This window comes from Delphinus delphis, chromosome 11, assembly GCF_949987515.2.
Source record: "Delphinus delphis chromosome 11, mDelDel1.2, whole genome shotgun sequence".
Classification (NCBI taxonomy): Eukaryota; Metazoa; Chordata; class Mammalia; order Artiodactyla; family Delphinidae; genus Delphinus; species Delphinus delphis.
The window spans coordinates 1,190,913-1,216,424 of NC_082693.1; the positions used below are offsets into that span (position 1 = coordinate 1,190,913).

Here is a 25,512-nt window from a genome sequence, read left to right on the forward strand (position 1 = left end):
GATGCAGATCCTACACTGGTGACATGGCCGAGGCCGGGACGCCCTGGGAGCAGCCCCGCTGCAGTGCGAGCGGGTGTTTCCTCTTGCAAATCCTGTGTCTGTTTTCTCAGGTCGCTCCCAAGTCTCCAGCCCCAGCCGGTCCCCTGAGGAGCACTCGGTCCTGTCCTCCCCAGCCCACAGCCCCAGGGCACAGGTAAGGATTTGGGGCCCACTTTGGAGGCAGAGCTGATGGGACTCCTTAGGGGCCTTGGTGTGAACCCAGTTTTTTTATTCCCTGTGCTAATGGGCTGTTGAAAACAGGAGTGGCCCTGGGGCTCCGGCCCAGTGTGGCCTGCTGTGCGCCAATCCCACCACTGAGCTTCCCACTACTGTTCTCTGTGTGTCCATACAGCATACCGTTTTAACATAAATTTATTTTTAAGTTAAAACAGTAATATTTGTGGGATTACTGGTTTGATACAACAGATGTGTTTTTTCTCAATATTATGCTAAAATGAATGTATGATTTTCTAAATTAAAAATACTTGTCCAGGTGACCCGTGGTCTTTGAACCACACACTGCAGGATGCTCCATAAATAGATAGTAACACTGTGTCCTGTGGAACACGTTTTAGGGGAGGCCATCTAGAGGGCGGCCGGAGCTTGAGGCCTGGGGCTACTTGGCTTGGTCTTTGGGGTCCTGAAGAGCAAGGTGATTTGGGGGGTTTCATCTGCAATGATGCCGGAGCGTGGCAGGAAGGACAGTCCGGGAGGCAGACGCGATTGATGCTGTTTTAAGTCTTAAGTCAAGAGACCTCGGAGCTCTGGGGCTGGTCGTTAGCATCCTTTGGCTGATGTCAGTTCAGGGCCCAAAGAACCAGATGCATTTGGGATGAACCAAACCTGAAAGCTTCACATGTTCACTGGGTGAGGGGCTCTGAAGCTTGACAGACGGATCAAAACGGGGGGTGTTCTCCTGGCCCTTGATCGTGGCCCCCCGCATGGAGAGGGTGTTTCAGGAAGCTCAGGCCCTTGGCGGGAGAGCATGCCCATCAGAGCCCTGCCTTCTAAGCAGCTCCTGTCACCTTGCTTTCCTACAGGGCGCCCGAGCCCCGCGCGCCTCTGCAGCCGCCACGAGGGGGTTGCCCGCGGAGAGCCCTGTGCCAGAGCCAGAGCCGGAGCTCGCCCATGGGGAGCCCACAGCCGGCACCCCTGTCCAATCGCAGCCCGAAGCCAGGACGCCGCCCTCACCTGCAAGCCCACAGCGCCGGTCCCCGCTGGCCCCCCTCCCCATCTGCTCCCAGCCTCAGCCGTCCGCCGAGGCCACCGTGCCGTCCCCCACCGTGTCCCCCATCCGCTTCCAGCCTGTGCCAGCCAGAACCTCCACCCCCCTGGCCCCCCTCCCCGTGAAGAGCCAGGGGGTCACCAAGGACACACTGGGCAGCCCCCTCCCTGGGGACGAGGCCCTGAGACGCAGCGACCTGGTGGCAGAGTTCTGGATGAAGAGCGCAGAGATCCGCCGCAGCCTGGGGCTCACGCCCGTGCGACGGGGCCCTGGACCTGAGCCCGCGTTCCAGCCCGCGCCCCTGCAGGCCTGTCGAGCTGAGAAGCTCCCCCAGGGCGAGGGACCCTGGCTTCTGAAACCCACACCTGTCCCCGGGAGGCTGGGGCCGCCTGCCGCCAGGGGGACCCAGCCCTCCCCGCCCACCCCGGGGTCCCCACCTGGCAGGGAGCCGAAGGGCGCCCGGGCGGAGCACAGAGACCTGTCCAGCAGCTCGGGGCTGGGCCTGCAGGGCAGCTCCTCCCGCACCAGGACGCCCGGCAGCCAGAGCTTCAGCACGTCCGACTCCACCATGCTCACGCCCCCCTCCAGCCCGCCGCCCCCACCTCCCGACGAGGAGCCCGCCACCCTTCATGGGAAGCCGGCCCTGGCGGGGCAGCTCGCAGCCTCGGAGCCCCGAGCACCGGCCGCATGCTTGCGGACCCCGCGGGAGCCCACCCGGCCGCCCCCAGAGGAGGCACCGAAGCCATTTGTGGAGAGCGTGGACGAGATCCCCTTTGCGGACGATGTGGAGGACACGTATGACGACCGCACGGAGGACTCGAGTCTGCAGGAGCCCTTCTTCACGCCCCCCTCCCGCTGGCCCTGCCCCGAGCAGCCCCTGGCCCAGGAGAGAGGCCGGGGGCCTGAGAGTGGGCTCCCGCCACAGAAGCGGGGGCTGCCGCTGGTCTCCGCCGAGGCCAAGGAGCTGGCAGCCGAGCGTATGCGCGCCCGGGAGAAGTCAGTGCGGAGCCCGGCGCTGAGGGATGCCATGGCCCGGCAGCTGAGCAGGATGAAGGAGATGGACACCGTGGCCACCGCCCCCAGGGCCCCCAGGACCCCGGCACCCCGCAGAGCCACTGCCGTGCCCCCCAAGGGCCCCGAGGAGCCCACCCCAACGCACAAAGCCACGAGTGAGGAGGTCCCGTCGCCTCCCTCGGACTCAGGGGGCCTGGACGGCTCGGTTACCTCGTCCGAGGGCTCCAGCGGGAAGAGCAAGAAGAGATCGTCCCTCTTCTCCCCCAGAAGAAACAAGAAAGAGAAGAAGCCCAAGGGTGACGGCCGGCCCCCGGAGAGGCCCAGCCCCAGCGCCCTGGAGGAAGCAGCAGCCAAGCCCAGGTCCCTGTGGAAGTCCGTCTTCTCTGGGTACAGGAAGGACAAGAAGAAGAAGGGTGATGGCAGGTCCCGCCCCAGCACCCCTTCCAGTGGGACCACTGTGGACGCCGGCAAGCCGGGGGCGTCTCCTGTCACGAGAGCAGGTACAGCAGCACGGGGTCCCCTCCCGGGCAGAGCGCACGGTGCGGGCTCTCCAGCCGCTGTAGCTCCCTCGAAAGACCCGCTTCCCATGCTGCCCCCTCCCCTGGGGCTTCCTAGGGAGAAGGAAACTAAACCCAGCACCTTCTGAAACCAGCGTGCAGCTGGGCGGGGGCCGTGGGGGGCTGTGACTTCCCAGGGAGGGCCTGATGGTGAGTGGCTGGGCGCTGGCTCCAGACGGGGCCCCTTCGGTGCGTGTGGGCCCAGTCCCGCCCGGATGTGCGTCAGCATCCAGGCTCGTGGCTCCGGATGCGGGACAGACCCAAACCGGGGAGAACCACACCTCCGCTCCCCTGCCCTGGGCTGCCGTGAGTGTGGAAGTGGGGAGAGTACCCCGTGTGGCCACGGGTCACTGTCCCTGCTCTGCCTCTGCCCCCCAGAGCTGCGGCCCCGACGCCAGCTGAGCTGCTCGGAGGACTCGGACATCTCCAGCGACGATGTCCTGGAGCGGACCTCCCAGAAGTCCAGGAGAGAGGTGGGTGGGCCGCGGCTGTGACTCCGTCCCCTGTTCAGCGCCTCACCCCAGCCGACGCGCAGCTGAACGCCGCGCCTGGCCCGTGTCCAGGCCAAGACACGGCGGGAGCTCTCCTCTGGGCCCGAGCCGCCTGTGTCAGGGCCAGTCTGAGGGGGAGCGTGTCCCTCTGACCACAGCTGTCCCCGGGCCCCAGGCGCCCTCCTCATCCACACCGACAGCGAGTCTGGGACCCCAGCCCTAGGATCCCACGAGCACCCTGTCGCCGGGGGCCATGTAGGGAACACTGAAGTCAGGGCTGCGCCCAGGACGTGCTGACCTGGCACGACATTATGTCCGGGTACGTGATAACGTCACCCCGGTTTCGCCCTGAGTACGCTATTGGAGTGCGGGAGCTGCGTGGGAAGCATCTTGTGCTGAGGACACATGAGCTCCATCTGTGGGGGGAAGGGCCGTGTCGTCTGCAGGCGACTCAGGAGAAGAGGCACAGGTTGGCGAGGGTGTCGTCCGCCTCTCCGTCTCCTGCAGGTCTGAGCATCTTCAGAGTAAGAACTGAGGGGCGTGGGACACCCCCAGAGCATGGGGCTGCATCAGCCGGCGGGTGGGGAGCCTCCCGCAGACACCCACGGGAGCCTTGGGTCCGCGCAGTGCGGCACGTGGTTCCTCGACCCTGCTTCAGGCGGCTGTGAAACAAACCTCTGAGTTTCGTTTCATTTAAAAAAGCAAAAAACGAACTAAAAATGACTTATTTTTATTTAAAATGTTTATATAGAAAAATTAATACAGATTTTTAAAAAATCACTTGTAGCCCTGTCAACAAGAGATAACTCACGTTTCCCACTTTGCCTCAGTTTGACTCAAATACAACCAAACCATGCGGCCTGGCCCACTGGCCCGGGAGCTGGCAGCCACGTTCCCAGGGCTGAACCCCCAGAAGTCGGTGAAGCACCAGCGCGTTTCTTTTTTTAATTGAAGTGTATTTGATTTACAGTGTTGTGTTAGTCTTAGGTGTGCAGGAAAGGGATCTAGTTATACATATATGTGTTTATATATATATACATATATTCTTTTTGAGATTCTTTTCCATTATAGGTTATTACAGAGTGTTGAGTAGAGTTCCCTGTGCTATACAGTAGGCCCTTGTTTATTATCTATTTTATATATAGTAGTGTGTGTCTGTCAATCCCAGACTCCTAATTTATCCCTCCCCCACTTCCCATTTGGTAACAATTTTTTTTCTATGTCTGTGAGTCTATTTCTGTTTTGTATATAAGCTCATTTGTGTCATTTTTTTAAGATTCCACATATAAGTGACATCATATGGTATTTGTCTTTCTCTGTCTGGCTTACTTCACTTAATGTGATAATCTCCAGGTCCATCCACGTTGTCACAAATGGCATTATTTCATTCCTTCTTATGGCTGAGTAATATTTTGCTGTATATATGTACCATGTCTTCTTTATCCATTCCTCTGTCGAAGGACATTTAGGTTGCTTCCGTGTCTTGGCTATTGTAAATAGTGCTGCAATGAACATAGGGATGCATGTATCTTTTCGAATTATGGTTTTCTCCGGATATATGCCCAGGAGTGGGATTGCTGGATGATGTGGTAGTTCTGTTTTTAGTTTTTAAGGAACCTCCATACTGTTCTCCGTAGCGGCTGCACCATTTACATTCCCACCAACAGTGTAGGAGGGTTCCCTTTTCTCCACATCATCTCCAGCATTTATTATTTGTAGGCTTTTTGATGATGGCCATTCTGACCAGTATGAGGTGATACCTCATTGTGGTTTGGATTTGCATTTCTGTCATAATTAGCGATGATGAACATCTTTTCATGTGCCTGTTGGCCATCTGTATGTCTTTGGAGAAATGTCTGTTGAGGTCTTCTGCCCATTTTTTGATTGGACTGTTTGTTTTTTTGATATCAAGCTGTATGAGCTATTTGTATATTTTGGAGATTAACTCCTTGTTGGTCTCATGGTTTGCAAATATTTTCTCCCAGTCCGTTGGTTGTCTTTTTGTTTTTCTTATGGTTTCCTTTGCTGTGCAGAAGCTTTTGAGTTTAATTAGATCCCATTTGTTTATTTTTGCTTTTATTTCCATTACTCTAGGAGATGGATCCAAAAAAAAATTGCTGTGATTTATGTCAAAGAATGTTCTGCCTATTTTTCCTCTGGGACTTTTATAGTATCTGGTCTTACATTTAGGTCTTTAATCCATTTTGAGTTTTTTTTGTTTTGTTTTTTAGTTTGTTTTTTTATATAGCAGGTTTTAATTAGTTATCTGTTTTATGCATATTAGTGTACATATGTCAATCCCAATCTCCCAGTTCATCCCACCACCACCACTACCACCCCACCACCCCCGCCGCTTTCCTACCTTGCTGTCCGTACGTTTGTTCTCTACATCTGAGTCTCAGTTTCTGCCCTGCAAACTGGTTCATCTGTACCATTTTTCTAGGTTCCACATGTATGTGTTGATATACGACATTTGTTCTTCTCTTTCTGACTTACTTCACTCTGTATGACAGTCTCTAGATGCATCCACATCTCTACAAGTGACCTAATTTCGTTCCTTTTTATGGCTGAGTAATATTCCGTTGTATATACATGTACTACATCTTCTTTATCCATTTGTCTGTCGATGGACATTTAGGTTGCTTCCATGACCTGGCTATTATAAATAGTGCTGCAGTGAACATTGGGGTGCATGTGTCTTTTTGAATTATGGTTTTCTCAGGGTATATGCCCAGTAGTGGGATTGCTGGGTCATATGGTAGTTCTATTTTTAGTTTTTTAAGGAACCTCCATACTGTTCTCCATAGTGGCTGCATCAATTTACATTCCCATCAACAGTGCAAGAGGGTTCCATTTTCTCCACACGCTCTCCAGCATTTGTTGTTTGTAGATTTTCTGATGATGCCCATTCTAACTGGTGTGAGGTGATACTTCATTGTAGTTTTGATTTGCATTTCTCTAATAATTAATGATGTTGAGCAGCTTTTCATGTGCTTCTTGGCCATCTGTATGTTTTCTTTGGAGAAATGTCTATTTAGGTCTTCTGCCCATTTTTGGATTGGGTGGTTTGTTTTTTAAATATTGAGCTGCATGAGCTGTTTATATGTTTTGGAGATTAATCCTTTGTCCGTTGATTCATTTGCAAATATTTTCTCCCATTCTGAGGGTTGTCTTTTTGTCTTGTTTGCAGTTTCCCTTGCTTTGCAAAAGCTGTTAAGTTTCACTAGGTCCCATTTGTTTATTTTTGTTTTTATTTTCATTACTCTAGGAGGTGGATCAGAAAAGATCTTGCTGAGATTTATGTCAAAGAGTGTTCTGCCTATGTTTTCCTCTAAGAGTTTTATAGTCCGGTCTTACATTTAGGTCTCTAATCCATTTTGAGTTTATTTTTGTGCATGGTGTTAGGAAGTGTTCTAATTTCATTCTTTTACATGTAGCTGTCCAGTTTTCCCAGCACCACTTATTGAAGAGGCTGTCTTTTCTCCATTGTATATCCTTGCCTCCTTTGTCATAGATAAGTTGACCATAGGTGTGTGGGTTTATCTCTGGGCTTTCTATACTGTTCCATTTATCTTTATTTCTGTTTTTGTGCCAGTACCATGCTGTCTTGATTACTGTAGCTGTAGTATAGTCTGAAGTCAGGGAGTCTGATTCCTCCAGCTCCGTTTTTTTCCCTCAAGACTGCTTTGGCTATTCGGGGTCTTTTGTGTCTCCATACAAATTTTAAGAGTTTTTGTTCTACTTCTGTAAAAAATGCCTTCTTTTTTTTTTTTTCGCGGTACGTGGGCCTCTCACTGTTGTGGCCTCTCCCGTTGCGGAGCACAGGCTCCAGATGCGCAGGCTCAGCAGCCATGGCTCACGGGCCTAGCCGCTCCACGGCATGTGGGATCTTCCTGGACCGGGGCACGAACCCATGTCCCCTGCATCGGCAGGTGGACTGTCAACCACTGCGCCACCAGGGAAGCCCTGCCATATTTTAAATAAATTTATTTATTTTATTTATTTTTGGCTGTGTTGGGTCTTTGTTGCTGCTTGCACGCTTTCTCTAGCTGTGGCTAGTGGGGGCTACTCTTCATTGCGGTGTGTGGGTTTCTCATTGCAGTGGCTTCTCTTGTTGCAGAGCACGGGCTCTAGGCATGGGGGCTCAGTAGTTGTGGCTCATGGGCTCTAGAACGCAGACTCAGTAGTTGTGGCGCATGGGCTTAGTTGCTCTGTGGCATGTGGGATCTTCCCGGACCAGGGCTCGAACCTGTGTCCCCTGCATTGGCAGGCAGATTCTTAACCACTGCACCACCAGGGAAGCCCTTGAGTTTATTTTTGTGTATGGTGTTAGAGAAGGTTCTAATTTCATTCTTTTACATGTAGCTGTCCAGTTTTCCCAGCATCACTTATTGAAGAGACTGTTTTTTCTCCATTGTATATCCTTGCCTCCTTTGTCATAGATTAGTTGACCACAGGTGCGTGGGTTTATTTCTGGGCTTTCTATCCTGTTCCATTGATCTATGTGTCTGTTTTTTGTGCCAGTACCATACTGTCTTGATTACTGTAGCTTTGTAGTATAGTCTGAAGTCAGGTAGCCTGATTCCTCCAGCTCCATTCTTCTTTCTTAAGGTTGTTTTGGCTATTCAGTCACCCCCTTTAATTTAATAGATAAGTGCTGGTCCTCAGGCTGTAGTTACTAGTTCCTTTGGATTTTTTCACGTGCCACATGGGGAAATTACCTGTCTCCTTTTTAACTGCCTTGTTCTGATAATGAAAACCTTCTTCACTCTGGCTTGAGGCAGGATGTGCACACATGGCCAGGTGTGGCCTCTGGGAGGCCCTGACCTGGGAGAAGTGGCTGCCCCTCTCGCTCCCTTCCTCCCTTTGAGCTAGTTAATGGGACTGCCAAGCAACTCTGTTCTAGGCTCAGTGGGTGAGAAGAGGCCACACTGACTGCTTGCAGTATCCCTGATGGAAGTCTGTTATTCGTGCCATTTAGGTCCCTTTCTTGGCGTATAATCGGGAGATGGCCACCCCCTCCCAGGGCTGCTGGGGCCTGTTCAGGGACACCAGCAGGACAGAGAACTTGGCTGACAGGCAGTCTACCCGGGTCTCCCACCACCTGCCCCCAGCCATCACCCTGCAGTGTTCGGCCAGAGAGAGGAATCTGAACTTGCTCAGAGCAAGAGCTCCTGTGACCTTGTGGTTACTTTTCACACAAGGGGACTGAGGACAGAGCACAGGAAGTTTGGGGCCAGTGAAGGAGGCACTGACTTCTCAGCAGAAGAGTGACTCCTGGCTTCACTCAGGCGGGTTCACTGAGGTGGCGCTGCTGGCGTCTCACTCCCAGCCTACACGCAGACATCCTGGCTGACACGGGAAGAGCCATCATGCGTTTTAGTCGTGCACGTTTGTTTTAAACTTGTAGCTGATTTTGCTCCATTTCTGGGTCCTATTTTTAATTTTTGATCATTGTTATTATTGCCATTCTGCTTTGTTCTCCATCACGTCCCCTTAAAAGTCGGTTTATGTTCAGGACATGATGTGCATCGAAGGCTGTGTCCTGTCCCTGTGGGAAGGCCTTGCTGCAGCCCCGCCCGGCCCGGCAGCCGAACCCTCACTAACCGTGTCTGGGCACGCGTGGACGGCGGCAACGGACAAGGACGGGGAGGTGCCTTGCTTGTCGCAGGCTGGGGGGCCATGTGGTGCTTTTGCTCCGGATGCCAGTGGGGACAGGGAGGCCCCTCTGGGCCTGGGCGCCACAGGAACGGGGAGTTTTTGAGCCCTTGGCTCCGTGACCTGCAGGGTACATGCTCGGGGAGTCCCGAGACGGTCCTTAAGTGGTGGCTCTCCACTAGCACTGGAGCTCTTAGAATAAAGATTACCAGGATAAACTCCTGAGTTAAATTCGGAAGCTCCTTTAAAGTCTGCAAAGGCTCCTTTTTCGTTTTCTTGGAGGCAGTAAAGAAGGTGTCCCTCAGTGTCGCCCGCATTCACCCACTGTGCCCTCCGCGCCACGCTCGCAGGTGCAGCTGTGCTGTCTGGCTGGGAGCCCCTCCGTTGTTGACAGCCCCACAGCCCTGCCAGAGCACATCCTCGCTCCTCTTGGTGTGCAGACCCCTGATCTGTCCAGATTCACCGGCACCCTTCTTCCAGCTGCATTAGTTGGTTTGGGTTCGCTCAGACTTAGAATAGAAGCACCCTGTTGCCTTCAGGCGTGGCTTCTTCAAAGAACCTTGCCAGTAGTGCTCATCTGAAAAAGGTGGCTTTTGATACTAAACCAAAAAGTAGCAGGATCCTGGGTTTTCTTTTTCCTTTCCCTGTGTGCCCCCTACAAGCAAGAGGCTTGGGGGAAACATTTGATCAACATGTTTACCCCCACTGTCTTAAAGAAGAGCAGATGTCCTTACATGGGAAACTGGTGATCTCAGCAGTAAAGGCGCCCCACCCTCCTGTCCTAACTGCCCAGCAGTCATTGTGCAGCCAGCCTCCTGTCCCTGCCCCATGGGAGCGTCTCCCATGGATCTCCAGGTGCCCCCTGGCCCGTGGAGCTCCTGCCAGGCTGAGGGTCTGGGCGTCTGCGCACACCTCGCCCCCGCCTGCCCTGCGGCCTCCGTGACCCTGACTGAATAAACCCCTATCGTCCCCTGCAGCCGAGGACTTACACGGAGGAGGAGCTGAACACCAAGCTGACCCGGCGTGTGCAGAAAGCAGCCCGGAGGCAGGCCAAGCAGGAGGAGCTGAAGCGGCTGCACCGCGCCCAGGTGAGCCGCTGGGAGTCCGCACCCACAGGAGGGCGGGAGAGGAGGCGAGCAGGGCCGCCACTCGTGCAACTGCAGAAACCTCGCGGGGGGCGCTGGCTGGGGGAGAGGGAGGGGCCCGGCTTTGAGTCTCCTAGACCCTAGCTCTGGAAGAACCACTGTAAAGCCAGCTCCTGCGTTTGTCAGAGCTGTTAGCAAGAGGCAGCTGTGACTGGCTGGCCTCCGACGCGCCTGGGATTTAGAGGTTGGAGCTGTCCTCAGGGTCCCAGGCCTTTCAGTTTTTTTTGTTTGTTTGTTTGTTTTTTTGCGGTATGTGGGCCTCTCACTGTTGTGGCCTCTCCTGTTGCGGAGCACAGGCTTCCGAGGCACAGGCTCAGTGGCCATGGCTCACGGGCCCAGCCGCTCCGCGGCATGTGGGATCTTCCCGGACCGGGGCACGAACCCACGTCCCCTGCATCAGCAGGCAGGCTCTCAACCACTGCGCCACCAGGGAAGCCCTCATCATTACTTCTTTTAAGTGAGGAACTCTTCTACTACAGGTCCTTCCAAGGACCCATCAATCCTCTGAGGATATTTTTTTAAGCTGGAAAATGCCAAAGTCTAGCTTTCCCACATCTACTTCAGTCCCATACTTATTGTAAAAAGACAAGCCCAGTCCAAAGCAGGAAAGGAAAAAAAAGAATGACTGCTATCAGAAAGGTAGATTGCTTACTGTACCACGTCCCACAGTGACGTCTATCACAGTGCCTGTAAGGTTCAATTGTACTCCAGGAACCAGTTTATATGACCGTCTCCAGATCTGTGAGTTCCCAAGGACAAGGACCATGCCATATCTTATTCCCGGCATTAAAGCGGTCAAGATATGAAGGAACAAAACGAACCACTTTTAAAAAGCCACTATTCTCTTCTCCCTCTTTTTTTTTTTTTTTTTTTTTTTGCGGTACGCGGGCCTCTCACTGTTGTGGCCTCTCCCGTTGCGGAGCACAGGCTTCCGACACACAGGCTCAGTGGCCATGGCTCACGGGCCCAGCCGCTCCACAGCATGTGGGATCTTCCCGGACCGGGGCACGAACCCGTGTCCCCCGCATCGGCAGGTGGACTCTCAACCACTGCGCCACCAGGAAAGCCCCCAGATTTTTTTTTTTAACAAAAAATAATTTTTTAATGCAAAGTATTAAATGATACCTAAATACAATGTGGTTTTTTAATGAAATCGTATGTATATAGCTGTGTTCATAAAGATTCGGACAATAATCAAAAGCTCTACAGCAGCAAGAAACATGAACAGCAAATCCATTCCCAGCGAAGAGATTCCTCTGGTTTTCCAAAACCAGCTTTCTCGTCCTTTCCCCGGACGTTACTCTGGATCTGCGTTCCCTGCATGACCGGATCCCTGGATTTTATTTCATTTTCTGTGTGAAGATATGTCCCTGCCGCTGCTTCGGGGTGGGAGGTCGTCCCGGGTGTCAATCATCCCCGAGAAGCCTCACTCCGTGCAGAGTGGAGCCATGTTTTCTCATTGAGGTAGAGTTGGTTTACGATGTTGTGCTAATCTCTGCTGTACAGCGAAGTGATTCAGTTATCTACGTGTATGCATTCCTTTTATACTCTTTTCCATGATGGCTTATCCCAGGAGATTGGCTGTGATTCTCTGTGCTGTACACCAGGACCTTGGTGTTCATCCATCCTACGTCTAATAGTTTACAGCCACTAACCCCAAACTCCCGGTCCCTCACCCCAACCCCTGACCCCAGCAAGCGCAAGTCTGCGCTGGGCAGTTTTAATCTTGTCGAAGCAGGATCTGTTTGAGACTCTCAAGAGCCCCGCTGGGGTGTTTGCACCCTCCTGTGCTCGTGCCGCGCTCTGGGCACCCGCCCGCTTCGCCCTTCTCCCTCCTTCACGCTGTCGTGTCGCCCGCAGATCATCCAGCGGCAGCTGGAGCAGGTGGAGGAGAAGCAGCGCCAGCTGGAGGAGAGGGGCGTCGCCGTGGAGAAGGCGCTGCGTGGGGAAGCAGGTACCGGCTGGGTTCCTGGTGGACAGGGGATCCCTGAGGAATGCCCACCCAGCCCCGCGGGAGGCTAGTTCCTGTCCTGCCCCTGGGAGTCAGCTAGTCTCCAGCAGGATTCTCTCTCTGGTCCCCTCGTCACTGAGAGCCGGGGCTTCTGTTAAGCAAAGGAGGAGAAAGGCCCATGCATCTCAGGGCTGGCCGTCCCCTCGGCCCACCGTCTGCTGCTGACGCCCTGGGCCTCCTCTCTCCTCCCTCCTCCCCATCTTTTCCTTGAGAAGACAGTGACTGGAACGGGGCAGGCTGTGCACAAGGAACCATCACAGAACTGCTCGTGCAGGCCACCCCCGCCCCCCGCCCCGACGGGTGGAGCTGGTGCCCCGGGTGGACCAGGCTCTGTCCTGGAGGCTGGGCACTCAGGGCAGAGCCCAAGCAGAGCAGACCCTGGGAAGTGGCTGTGAGGGCCATGTGCTGGTAACTGCCCTTCCTGGGGCAGAGCCATGGGGGCAGTGCAGTCACACCACTGTCCCCAGAGCCTGTGGGTGGGCCCAGCACAGTGGGGCTTGGAGAGCAAAGAGGTGCCGAGGGCCCAGGAGGCCCTCTTGGTTCAGGACCTTGAAACCACTGGATCAGCCCCAGCTGTAGCCCCAACCCAGGCACAAGCGATTCCTCCCTGCCTTCCCAAGTCCCCGAATCTGGAGCTTCCATCCCTTTGTAGAGAGCACGGGCCTCCAGGGTCAGCACTAGAGTCGTGGGACCAGGGATGAGGACAGGTGGTGACGTGGCTTTCCTTGGGAAGGGGGGCGGGTCCTCTGGGCTTTGGGCTGAGGGTAAACTGAAGGCGAATCAGGAGGAGGCAGCCACGAATGCGGCCTGTCGCTGCCTCTGATCTTGCTGGAAGACTGACCAGTGGTTGGCCTCCGAGTGAGCGGCTGGTGTCGGGATGCGTTCGTGGGGTTCTGGAGGACTGGGGTCAGGCACAGAGGAGGTGTCTCCCGTCCTGACCCTTCACGGCCACGGAATGCAGCTAGCAGTGGACTCAGGGTGACCTTCAGGTGAAGACAGGACACGAGGCAGGAAGATGAGGCTGTGATGTCTTGTGCCTGATGCTGGACTCACTGTGCCACCAGATGAAATGTGAGAACTTGACTCCGGAGGCGAGCCAGCCCCTGTGCCCGGGAGCGGGGACTCAGGTTCACCCGGCAGGGCCCCTGCCCTGCGTGCCCTGACCCGGCCTCCTCTGTCAAACGTGACCACCTGGATGGAGCAGCCCTGCAAGCAGTGGGAACGGGGACCCGCGGGCCCTGCCCTCTCTGCTCTCTCTGCTTGCAGAAGATGCCAGGAGGAACCTGGACCCTCAGATTCCTCCTGCCGAGGTGGAGAGGGGCCACAGTTTGCGTAAGTGCCCCTGTGCCCCACAGGGCTCTGAGGTTCAGATGCACACCCAGCGCTGATGGTTCCGCCTGGCATTCAGATGTCTGTCAGCTGCCCTGCGGTTTGTCCATGGTGGCCCCTCGGCATTTCCACAGCAGGCTGCATTCCTCAGTCTGCTGCCTGCCAAGGGGCCAGAGAAAAGGGACCACTGAAGATTGACCTGGGATTTTGCTGAAATTCCGCTTACTAGTTGTTTACATAATTACCTTTTTGTAAACACATACAACCAGAATTTCGTCTAAGTCAGTGGTTTTCAAACTTTTTTAAAAAGCAGCAGAACGCTTTTTTACAAGACAAATTATGAGTTCAAGTTTAACTCAAAAAAAAAATTACTCTTAAATGTTAATAAACACAATTTGAAAATGCAGGTTGTGGAGAGCTGCAGGGTTAATACCCTCCATGTCCAGTCCAGCCCTGGACGTAGGGTGGGCACCTGATGCGCAGAGGTGGGGGCAGGTCGTATACAGCCATGGGAATCTCAGGACATGCACAGTGAGAACGGTCTGGGTGTCTGCAGCTTAAAGTCGGAGTTGCTCTCTCAGTGGAATCACTACAGATCCAACTGCAGTTCAGATTCTTTATGAAGAAGAGATCAGATAAATACTCCCAAACATACAGTGAACCCAGAACCAGATGTGCTATGTGTTGTGGCACCTGGAGGACCACCCTGGTACCTGGAGGATCACCCTGGCACCTGGAGGACCTCCCTGCACCTGGAGGACCACCTTGGCACCTGGAGGATCACCTTGGCACCTGGAGGACCACCTTGGCACCTGGAGGATCACTCTGCACCTGGAGGACCACCCTGCACCTGGAGGACCACCCTGGCAGGACACTCCGAGAGTGAGACCCTGCTAGCAGGCCAGGATTGAAGTTGATGAATGAAGTGTCATTTTCCCATGCGTCACAGGCAGGGCAGACACTCGCACACAGAGGGCAGAAGAAGCCTGGTCCTGGGGCCTCACAGAAGCAAGTTTACCTGCAGCACAGATTAACATGTTGATGGGCTTCAGTGGGTTACACATTGGCGGATCAAAGATTCGAACATGGTGTGTCCTGTTTAAGTTTTTTTTTTTTTTTTTTTTTTTATTTTTTACTTTTGGCTGTGTTGGGTCTTTGTTGCTGCGCGCAGGCTTTCTGTAGTTGCGGCGAGCGGGGCTACCCTTCGTTGCAGTGCGCGGGCTTCTCATTGCTGTGGTCTCTCTTGCGGAGCACGGGCTCTAGGCACGCAGGCTTCAATACTTGTGGCTCATGGGCTCTAGATCACAGGCTCAGTAGTTGTGGCGCACGGGCTTAGTTGCTCCGCGACATGTGGGATCTTCCCGGGCCAGGGATGGAACCTGTGTCCCCTGCATTGGCAGGAGGATTCTTAACCACTGCACCACCAGGGAAGCCATGTTTAAGTTTTTTTATGAGTTAAAAGTAGTTGTGAATCGGGTATTTGGGAGACCCCAGAACAGCACTTGAAGAGCCGGAAGCTTCCAGAGAGCAGGTTGAAACCACAATTGTGGTCAAGAGTCTGCTAAGCTTCCCAGAACTTCTGTCCAAATACACGTCTCCTGTTTCAAAGACGGGCTGTGGTACCTCCGTTGGGAGATTCCCACAATGCATTTGGAAACACTCGACACAGGAACCCAGTACTTCGCTTTTCTTCTTTTAAGCACATCACTTCCTAGGCTCCCTCTTGGCAGAAGCCCCTGGGTCTCTGCTCCCACCTGGCAGAGGTCGTCTTTGAGGCTCAGCTGTGCCTTCTCTTGGGCTTCTGTGTCCCATGCCTCCTGCTCGTCTGCTTGCTCGCAGCCGAGCCTTTGAGGAGGCCACTCGGGCTGAGTAGTGCTGGTCAGCTCCTTCCCTGAACTGGCCATTCGGTCTCACCCGATGGGCTCTCTGAGGGGTCAGACTGGTGGCCTAGCTGCCTTCCAGAGAAGGCTCGCGTAGTTCTGAGTCTCACGTATATCCGCACAGCAAGTTTAGCTTCAGAGCCTTGGATAAGACGGAGACTCGTGAGGTTTCTGGTCTGGGGCAGCTGGGAAGCCCTCTTTGTCTCTGGAACCCACTGGATCAGCCTCAGTCTGCTTTCCGGTGTGTGTGTTTTGGAAGGAGGAGCCCTCGTGTGGAACCAGAGGCTGCCAGGACCAGCTGTCAGACTGTGGGTTGTGGAGGAAAAGGTAGCGAACCGCAGCCGACTCTACTCTGCGTGCGTTACGGTCCTGGGGGCCGCCCTCGCTCACAGCGCCTGTGTCGGGGTCCTGGGGTATGATGAACAAGAATACGTTGCCGCCCGTTGCCTGCTCTTAGGGGGGCTGGAGACCTTGGGGGCCTGAACGCAGAAGAAACAGGGCCTCCTTTATCTCAGACCGTCCAGCAGAAGTGCTTCTGCTTCTGGTGGGGTCGGTGTGGACAGGGCAAGCTGAGGGCTGGTTCCTGACACAGCTTTTTTAGGGTGTTCACGTTTCGCCTTCAGCCCCTCAGCCTGGGGCTTCTCATATTTAGAAATTAAGGAGGTTCGTAGCCTTTGATCTGCCCTTGAGTTTTTTAAAATCTGAGATGAGGTTGAGTCCCAGCAGGATTCCCAACCAAGCCAAGGCTTCTGTCCTGGCCGATCGCTTTCTGTCAGTGCAGTCACCTGTGGTTTTCTGTGACCGCCCCTCGCACCCAGAGGTCTGTGGCTACAGTGTGCACGTGGGGGGGCGGGGGGGCACCCGGGGGGACACATGCTTTCCAGCTGCCACCTGTCCCCCTCCTGCTACGTCTCTGGGTGTTTCTTATGCTTCACGCCGTTCATTGCTCGAGGCTTGGGGGGACCAGAGGGTTATCTGATGCAGTAACTCTCTTCACCGATTCCTTGTTGTAGACTATTGGGGAGAGTCTTATTACACTGACCTCATCGACTTGCGTCTGGGTGGTATGTATGCAGCCCTGTTGCTGAACTAACCCTGCTGATGCCCCCTCCCCCGCACCTGCTCACAAACAGCAAGAAGTCATCCCGCTAACCAGCAGGTGGCAAAAGCACAGGCCCTTTTCCAGCTCCAAGGGAGCAATGCCCGACCTCCCCCTGCCCGTATGTGCTCCAGGGGGAAACCTGAGATAGCTTTTGCTGCCCGGGGTTATTTTAATGTTTTATAAATAAAAGTTCACCTACCCCAGCCTGTCAACCTCAAATCTTCACTCTGGTCCCACTAATATCGTTGGGTTGTTTGACGGTAGGAACACACACGACACACTCAACACGCACGCATACACACACACTCTACCATGACCTCCCCTCGAAGCACATCCCTCCCACTCCCCCCGGAGAGCTCACTGCCAACCACACTGGGGAACCAAACACACAGAGAGCTCGGCCTCCACTGTCTCCATCAGGGCGTGCTCAGGCACCCCCTGAGAGGTCCAGGTGCCTGGGAGTGGTGTCACGGTGATTTCTGCCCAGATTCACCAGACTTGAGGCTGTGTTGACCGATGCCTCTGAGAATGTACCCCCCTTCTTGCCCTGTCCAGGGACCTACTTTGCAGCTCTTTTCAACAGACAGGAGAAGTCCCAGGCAGTGGTCCTCGTGTATGGTCCCTGGAGTGGCAGCATTGGCACCACCCCTTGGGGGCCTGTTAGAAGTGCAGGTTCTCAGGCCCCACCCCAGACCTTCTGAGTCAGGAACCCTGGAGGTGAGGCCTGGTTACCTGTTTTAACAAACCTTCCAGGCCGTTCCCATGCCTTCTAAAGTGGAACCTCCATCTCAAAGAAACTTAGTGTGTTTGCCGTCTTGCATACAAAGCTCACCATTTGTGTCGGATCAGAGAAACAGCCAAGGCCTGAGTCTCACCTCTAGACCTTGGGCACCTTTCCGCCTGGAAGGCTGCCCTCGTATCAGGAGCCGAGGCTCCTGGGGCCCAGTGCCTTCTTGGAGTCCGGAGTCCTGGGTCAGGCGGTGTCACCTCTTCATCTCCCTGTGCAGGCTCCATGCCTGAAAGTGCTCTTGAGACAGACGAGGGGACAAAGGTCACTGTCTCTCATATTTTACTGTAATCCCATCCTTTTGAGAGTCACTTCTTGGCCCATTCATTTAAAAACCAAAGCATGATTCTGATTGCGACTCAAGACAGAGCTCTGGTCTTAGAGAGGCTCCACCAGTGAGGAGGCTCCCAGCCTCCCGGCCTCCTTGGGGGTGGGCTGTCACTGGCCTCTGCTCTGCTTTCTCACCCCATGTCCACGGGTTCACCCGTCTGCATGGCCCTCCGGGGCCCCGAGCTTCTGGTGTCAGGTGCTGCCACCTCGTGGCCGTTGCTGCTGTAGAAGGGCTGATGCTTACACCCCGACTAACAGACCCCACCCCTGACTAACGTCCTGGGCTCCCTTCCCGCCGCTTCCCGACACCCCTGGGCAACGTTTATGTCGATTCCAAACGAATGTGACAAGTATTTTTTTGTTTAATCCAGAATCTACTGGGAAGAAGTATCGAACCCGTTTCTTTAAAATTACGTTCGCCCTTCCCTCCCAGCTCGAGTACTGTTGCCACACTGATTACCTCGTGTGGCTAGTTTTGTTTTCTTTGCTCCTGTTGGCTTGAGTGATAAGATGTTGCTGTTTCCATTTCTGTGTCCCTGGACTTCAGCTTCTAGCCTTCTGGGTTTAGAATTCCCACAAATTCCAGGGGAAAATGAAATAAATAGAAAAAGGAACTCAGTGTATCTCTGAATTGTGAACGCCTGCATTAAACACCTAATGACCCCTGCTGCCTGATTCACTTCCTGCTCTGTCAGTTCTCTGTGATTTCTGTGTAAAGTCCAGCCTCGGTGGGCTCTGCTCAGCACGCAGAGGCTGCTGCCCTCCCATAGGGTCTGGGAGGAGAACAGATGCCAGAATCAGCCCCCTTTTCAGTTCCTGATGCTGTTTCCTTCTTAGAATGCTTGGTAATCTCGTTATTTGGGGAAATTTTACCCTTTTGAAATTTGGAGCCCGAAGTGTAGAATCTGATTGCTTCTCTACTGTTGTATCCCCAAAGAGCCACAGGGAAACCCAGCACCAACCTTCCTTCCTGCGTGGGTAAGAGGAGGCCAGCCTCCAGATCCCCGCCCGGCCTCTGCCCACCACACAGACGTGCTTCCGTGGGGTCTTACGGTGGCTCTCAGCTAACCGTTAAAGTCACCAAAGCTGTTAAAAGCCTCTTTCTGAGCCACAGAGTATAAAGATCCCTTTTCACAAAGCTGAATCTTGTGATTTCAAAGGACCCATTAAAGGACAGAGGCAGCGTCCTCCCTGCCCAGCCACCAGTCTTGCTGCACTAGACCAAGGTAGGCAACTGGACAACTTCAGATAAAAACATCTCTTCTGGAGAACTTTAAATTAGAAATATATACACCTGGGGACTTCCCTGGCGGTCCATTGTTTAAGACTCTGTGCTTCCAGTGCAGGAGGCGTGGGTTTGATCCCTGGTCGGGGAGCTAAGATCCCCCATGCAGCATGGTGTGACCAAAAAAAAAAATTAATTGAAATACATACACTTGATTTCTAGTTTTCCAAGACCTCACCTCGTGATTTGTATGTCTCAAGGGGAAATTGAAAGAACATGAGTGGTTTAGAAACGTAGTGTAAGGGACTGGGGAGGGGCTTTCATTGTTGCTGTGAGTTGTGGTGGGAAGGCAGGGAAGCACGTCCCACCTGCCCACTCCCCCTTCCGAGCCTGCCTGTGCTGTTTGCCCCCCTTAGTTGATGCTGGCAGATTTTTGGCTGGTCTGTTCGGTTTGAGCATTAGCGTGGCTCTGGTTTTGCTTTAGGAACTTTAAATCCTTGAGATTCCCCAGCATTCCTGTGTGTGTGCGTGTCCCAGCCTGTGTGTGTACACGTGTGTGTGTGTGTGTGTGTGTGTGTGTGTGTGTGTGTGTGTGTGTTGGAGCTCAGTTTTCACATGCATTTTTTTTCCCTTTGTTTTCCCCCAGTCTAGAGGTTTTTTCCATACTGAGTTTTTCTAACAAGGTATCTCCCCAGCTGTCTGTCTGTCTGCCGGGCCTGCCGGGCAGAGCCTTCCACCCTGTCAGATGCTGCATGCCGCCCTACGGCTTGCAAACCAGCCACTCTGTCTCCAGCTACCCTGACGTTCCCTGTAGTGGGGTGATTGGGTGGGAGGGAGGATGCAGTGCTGCAGGCAAAGCCTTTATGAGGAAGCAGGGGAGATGGAAATATATAGAAAGAACAAGTGGAGGGAGGTTCCCGCAGGACTGGTCGTGGCTGCCCACTGTTCCACAGCCTGCAGGGTCCTGGACCGGCCCCGGGCCACCAGAGAAGCAAGGCTGTCGCTGGAGAGCACCCGACTTAGGGAGATGAAACCTGGCTTCAGGCCCGCTTCACCGTGTCCCCAGCCCAGCCACTCGCCTTCTCTGGGCCTCTCCGTTAGGTGGGGCGCAGGCGGCTTGGTGGCCCTTCCAGGTCTGGCACCCGAGTGGGCTCTGTGTGTGACCCCTGTCCTCCAAGCTGTGTCCTTTTGTTGGGTTTGCCTGGAGCCTATGTCGGTCCTCTAGGAAGGGCCCTCTGTGCTGGGAACGGGAGAGTGAGGGTGGGTCTTAGTCGGGCTGCACACCTCAGACCCTCTGAGCCTCCGGTCCCTCCTTTGACGGCAGAGCTGCCGTGCCTGTCTGGCTGGGCAGCCCCCGGGGCCAGTGCAGGGGCCAGAGGAGGCCACACAGGTGCCCGTGGTTTGAATTCTGACGCACTGCCACGCTCACGTCACGCATCCCTCTGGAATCCATGAGATGTGCCTGGCTGCACGATGATAATCTGCAGCTTTTCAAGTTCAGTGACACGTGTTGCTTGACCCGAAGTTGGGGAGGGTGGGTGCTGACGGCCACCCTGCAAGGCCGCACCTGGCACGCGGGCTCTGGGTACTCTGGGTGGCAGCTGGGGTCAGAGTGAGTGATGCACATGGACAGGAACCCATCTCCCCGATGTTATACAGTAACTAATGTCAACGACTTCTATTTGCCATGAGTGTGACGACCTCTCTGCCCTTACAGCTGGTGAACCAAACCTGTGTCTCTCATGTCTCCAAATGAGGCAAGAGACTAGCTCCAAACCAGCGTCTCTGTGTCTCCCTTGCACGCTCGTTTCAGGTTCAGGTCTGGGGTGGAACTCCCCTTGTTTGGCTGTTTTTTTCCTTCAGTTCCTTCTTTATAAAACAGTATTTATTGGGTGTTTTTTCTGATTATAAAGTATACATTATGGAAATAGCAGAGCGTGCAGGAAGGCTAAGGAAGAGAGTCACAACCTGCCCTTCATGGCCTCTGACCATTTCACATGTGCTCTGCCTGTTGTCACGAGGGTGCTGTTCGCCTAATTTCTGTCCTGAGTCCTGTTCTGCGATCTCATGCCGTATTCTGTGCTGGAAGGGCGTCTGAGAATGTGGTCTGCATAAAAGGGGCTGAATGCTGCGTTTTGTGATGTCTAGAAGGGGAAGCACATTCTTACCTATGCTGCCGGCACGTGCCTCCTTGTTTCGGATGCGTGTGGCTGTGTGTCATGTCCCTGTCCCTTGCTAACAGGCAGGGATGCTGTTCCACTTTCACTGCAGCCTGTTTGCATTTAACATCTATCCCAGGAAGCGTCAGAGGTGGGGACCCTGTAGTTTGTGGGCATATCCAGGTGTCCTGAGCACCAGCCTTTAGACAGAGAAGGTTGGATGTAGATGAGTTATAAGTTGGGGGTGTTTGTAAGAAAGGAGGGCTCGCGCCTGCCCCAGTGACCAGCTGGTCATGCCACTCGGAACTCTGGACGTGATTGCTGCACACGTACCACACACGCACAAACACACACAGCCTCTGCACACCCACCACACACACAGCCTCTGAAAACCCACCACACACAGCCTCTGCACACCCACCCCCCCACATCCACTGCACACCCACCTCACACAGCATCTGCACACCCACCACACACACAGCCTCTGCACACCCACCACACACACAGCCTCTGAAAACCCACCACACACACAGCCTCTGCACACCCACCCCCCCACAGCCTCTGCACACCCACCCCCCCCACAGCCTCTGCACACCTACCACACACACAGCCTCTGCACACACACAGCCTCTGCACACACATACAGAGTCCACACCCACCACACACACAGCCTCTGCACACCCACCACACACACAACCTCTGCACACCCCCCACACACACAGCCTTTGCACACCCACCCCCCACACAGCCTCTGCACACCTACCACACACACAGCCTCTGCACACCCACCTCACACACAGCCTCTGCACACACACAGCCTCTGCACACCCACCTCACACAGCCTCTGCACACCCACAGCCTCTGCACACCCACCACACATACACAGCCTCTGCACACCCACCACACACAGCCTCTGCACACACACACACACACACAGCCTCTGCACTCCCACCCCACACAGCCTCTGCACACCTACCACACACACACAGCCTCTGCACACCCACCACACACACAGCCTCTGGCCTTAGTCGTGAATTTTCACCCAATATCAGATTCATGCACAAAGCCCTGTGGAGAACACAGAGAAGAGCTTAAAAGAGAGAAAACATGGCAGTTGCACTCACCCCGTTGCAAAGTAAAGGGCCTCTCAACCAACACGTGGCTGCTTGGCCCTTGTGTTCACCTAAACAGGCTTGTTTCTAATGGTCCAGGCCCTGCCTACCACGTGGGGCCATGGCTCCTGCGTGTGCCCTGTGGTTCTGTGATGGTCCCTTGCTGACGGTCCCTGCTCCTGAGAGCCCCAGGCCCCGAGTCTAGAGATGTCCTCTGCACGACTTCCCAGCTTTGTTTCTGTGAGTTTTTGGCGTGTCCTGTCGTGCAGTCCGCAGTGTGACAGCGTCCCCAGCTGTGGCGTCGACCCTCTGCGGAGAAGGAAGGGGCAGAGGAATAGGGGCGATCGGCTCTCCCTGGCTGTGCGGGGACAGAGATTTGGGCAGTGGGGACCGCCTCCGTGAGGACGCGCTGGACCAACGAGCCCTGGCTCAGAATCAGAGCATCACAGGTGTCGGCCCTGGAGGCCCATCAAAGACTGGGCGCTGCCTCCATGGCAGGGAGCTCCTCTATGGGTTCAGTGCCCAGAGAGCCTCCCAGCCCTTAGATTCACCCACGTGGTAACATCTGAGAACTCTCACTCAGGCCTGGCTGTTCCACGGCAGCGGGCAGGCCTGCTGGCACTTTGGATGTTTTCACGGAGGGATCCCCAAACCCAAAAGGCCCCCAGATTGTCATCCCCAGCTCTCCCGCCCTCCCGGCAGGACCACAGGAGGAGGGAGCCCGCCCTCCCCAGGCCCGGGGCTGTTCCCGCTCAGTCTCTGTGCTGGATACAGGACTGAATTCATTTGTAGACGTGTTTCCCTCGCTTCTGCTTTTCCATTTCTTGTATTTTTTCTTTTCCTCCTGTTGTTCCTTTCTCACTTCGTTTGCTTTCTGTCCTCTGCTTGTTCTCACTTCTCCTCTCCCTCCCCCTCCACTTCCACCTCCCCCTCCTCTCTGTCCGTCTCGCCTCGTCCTCCTTGTTTGGCCCTTTTTGAAGTTGAGCCCAGTGGCGGGACTCCACGACGTAGACCTCTCTCCTTCTGCCCTTGCTGTGTCCAGGAAGGTAAAGTAAACCCCAACCTTCTCCCCACCGCCTCTCGGGGGGCCGTAGCAACACTAGTCAAACAGGGACCCGAAACCCAGCTCTTTCTCCTTCTTCTTCTGGTACCTGGTAGCCCTGTTACAAACCCCCTGAGTATGTGGCAGTCCCTTACAAGGTACAGTATCCCTTCGACTGTCTCAGGGGGCTGGGGGGCGGGTGCAGGCAGGGAGCAGGTCCAGGTCTGGGGGCCTCAGGCTGCAGCATCCACGGTTCCAGGCCACCACTCGTGGTCGGGCCTTTCAGCCTCCAGTCCCGCAGATAGAGGGACCGGGACGCGGGTGAGGAGCCCTGCCCCGTGTGGCAGTGATTTGTGCTGGTGACGTCGAGGAATACTGTCCTTACAAAGGCTGTTCTGCACAGATGCCCCAGTTCCTTCCAAACCACTAAAAGCAGACTTCTCTGCCCTGTGTCTTGCTGAGTGTGTGTGTTTTAAGTTTGTCTGGTTTGCAGTCCCTTGTGGTGGTGATTGTCGTTGACAAGGCATGCGGGTGGGGCCGGGGAGTGTGACCACGGCTAACCCGCTAACCTTCCTCTGCTCTCCCCGGCGCTCGCTCACCGCTGACCACCACCAGCTGCGTCCACCTCGGCCGTCCCTCTGGAGCTGGCTCGAGCGCTTCAGGAGGCATCCTGGCGCCCAGAGAGCTTACCTGCCCCGGGCCCCGTGCTCCCCATACGCCCCGCGGGTGCCCTGTGCAGAGCCGCTCAGGAAGGAATGTGCGGAGCTGGATGGGGGCTACCGGGCGGTCGGGAGTGCTCTGGCCCCGGTGCCCAGCACGCACTCCGCGTGCTGGGCCAGGACCCAGGACCCAGGACAGCGCAGTGCAGACGCGGCCCCTGCCCTTGCGTGTGGTGGGAGGTCGGGGTCCCTGAGAGCCACCCCGTGTGTTCCTGGGCTTGGTTTTACTGGGAGAGGACTTCTGATCAGTGACCCGTAAAGCAGAGGCACTTGGAGAGACCTCCCCGTCCCGGCCTCTTAGCCCAGCCGTGGGTGGACTCGTGGGGCCCATGAACACCTGGAGTCCTTGGCAGAGATATTGGATGTGTTCACGTGCAGTTTTCCAGGAAGAGAGTCCCCAAGTTTCCTGAGACTGTCGAGTGGCTTGTAATCTGCAAACAGCGAAGAGCCACCGCAGTCTGGCTTCTGCGTCTGGACAGGACCCACTACGGCCGTGGGCTTCCTTGTGTCCCCTCCGGGGGGTGTGGCTCCTTGGAAAGGTCTCCTTCCCTCCTGCTGCGGCTGAGCCCGAGGGGGTCAGGCGGCTCCTGGTGGAGACGGGTGTCAGCTGAGTAGGGTGCAGGCAGCCGAGTGTGGGTGGCACCAGCCCCAGAAGCTGCTGCTGGGCTTGGATCAGAGCAGGGGGTTGGGGGGAGCCTGCGGTCTCCCTGCCCTGGTGAGAGTCCCCACACCTCCCAGGGACGTACTGCGTCTGCCATGCAGGGGTCGCGGCAGCATCTGTCAGGAAGCCGCAAGTTGAGAGGCACCTGACAGGTTGAGAGGCATCTCCCTGGTCAGGGTATCGGAAACGAGGAGGCCTCGGGGCAGTGACCCTGTGGAGGTGCCGTAGTGAGTGTCCCCAGAAAGGAGGGCCGAGTACCCTTTTAATCTCCATTTGCCTCTTCGTTAGACTGGCCTCAGAGCAGACCTAGTACCTAGCAAGTACCAAATACGTGCTAGATGAATGAAAAAGAGAAAAAAGGAGGGCAGAGCACCGAAAACATGCCAAGAGAAAGCAAGCGGCCGAGCAGGAGAGGTCCAGGCGAGCTGCCTCCAGTGGCTGGGGCGTGAGGCCGGCCGGAGGGACAGAGGAAGGTGCAGGCTGGGGACCCTTGGGGGTGGGCGTCCTCGTGCCCGAAGGCAGACTGGGCCTGGCCCAGGAGCGTCAGGTAGCGCCCTGCTGGGCTCTCTGCACACTTGCCCTGTTGCCGCGTCCGGGCTGGGGACAGCGGCACGGCCTGCCCGACACGCCCTCTCTTGGCAGGCATGGGCAAAAAGGACGACCCCAAGCTGATGCAGGAGTGGTTCAAGCTGGTGCAGGAGAAGAACGCCGTGGTGCGCTATGAGTCGGAGCTCATGATCTTGTGAGTGGCCTCGGGTCTGGGGGAGCCGAGGTGGGACGTGGGCGCAGGGCCCATCGCAGCAGGAGTGCAGCCCCCTCCCAGTTTAGGGGGTGCGGAACTGTGCCACCCCTCACCAGTCACTGGCTCGTTTTCCCCCCAAATCCCCGGAAACCCCAGTGCCCGGGAGCTGGAGCTGGAGGACCGGCAGAGCCGGCTGCAGCAGGAGCTCCGCGAGCGGATGGCCATGGAAGGTAGGAGGGGTGGGGAGGCAGGTGCGGGCCGCTGCCTCTGGCGCTGGGGACTCA

The 25,512-nt window shown here is 55.3% G+C and overlaps 1 protein-coding gene across 4 annotated transcripts in view; it reads left to right on the top strand.

Moving 5' to 3' along the window:
- The window catches only part of MICAL3 (microtubule associated monooxygenase, calponin and LIM domain containing 3), a 175,926-nt gene that overhangs the window by 147,738 nt on the left and 2,676 nt on the right, over nt 1-25,512 (top strand). For all 4 annotated transcript variants that reach the window (XM_060024039.1, XM_060024034.1, XM_060024035.1 and 1 more), the window contains 7 exons: nt 111-193; nt 1,080-2,778; nt 3,214-3,308; nt 9,962-10,072; nt 11,990-12,083; nt 25,129-25,228; nt 25,385-25,458. In XM_060024039.1, the coding sequence (XP_059880022.1) occupies nt 111-193; nt 1,080-2,778; nt 3,214-3,308; nt 9,962-10,072; nt 11,990-12,083; nt 25,129-25,228; nt 25,385-25,458 (2,256 nt within the window). The remainder of the gene's footprint in view (nt 1-110; nt 194-1,079; nt 2,779-3,213; nt 3,309-9,961; nt 10,073-11,989; nt 12,084-25,128; nt 25,229-25,384; nt 25,459-25,512) is intronic.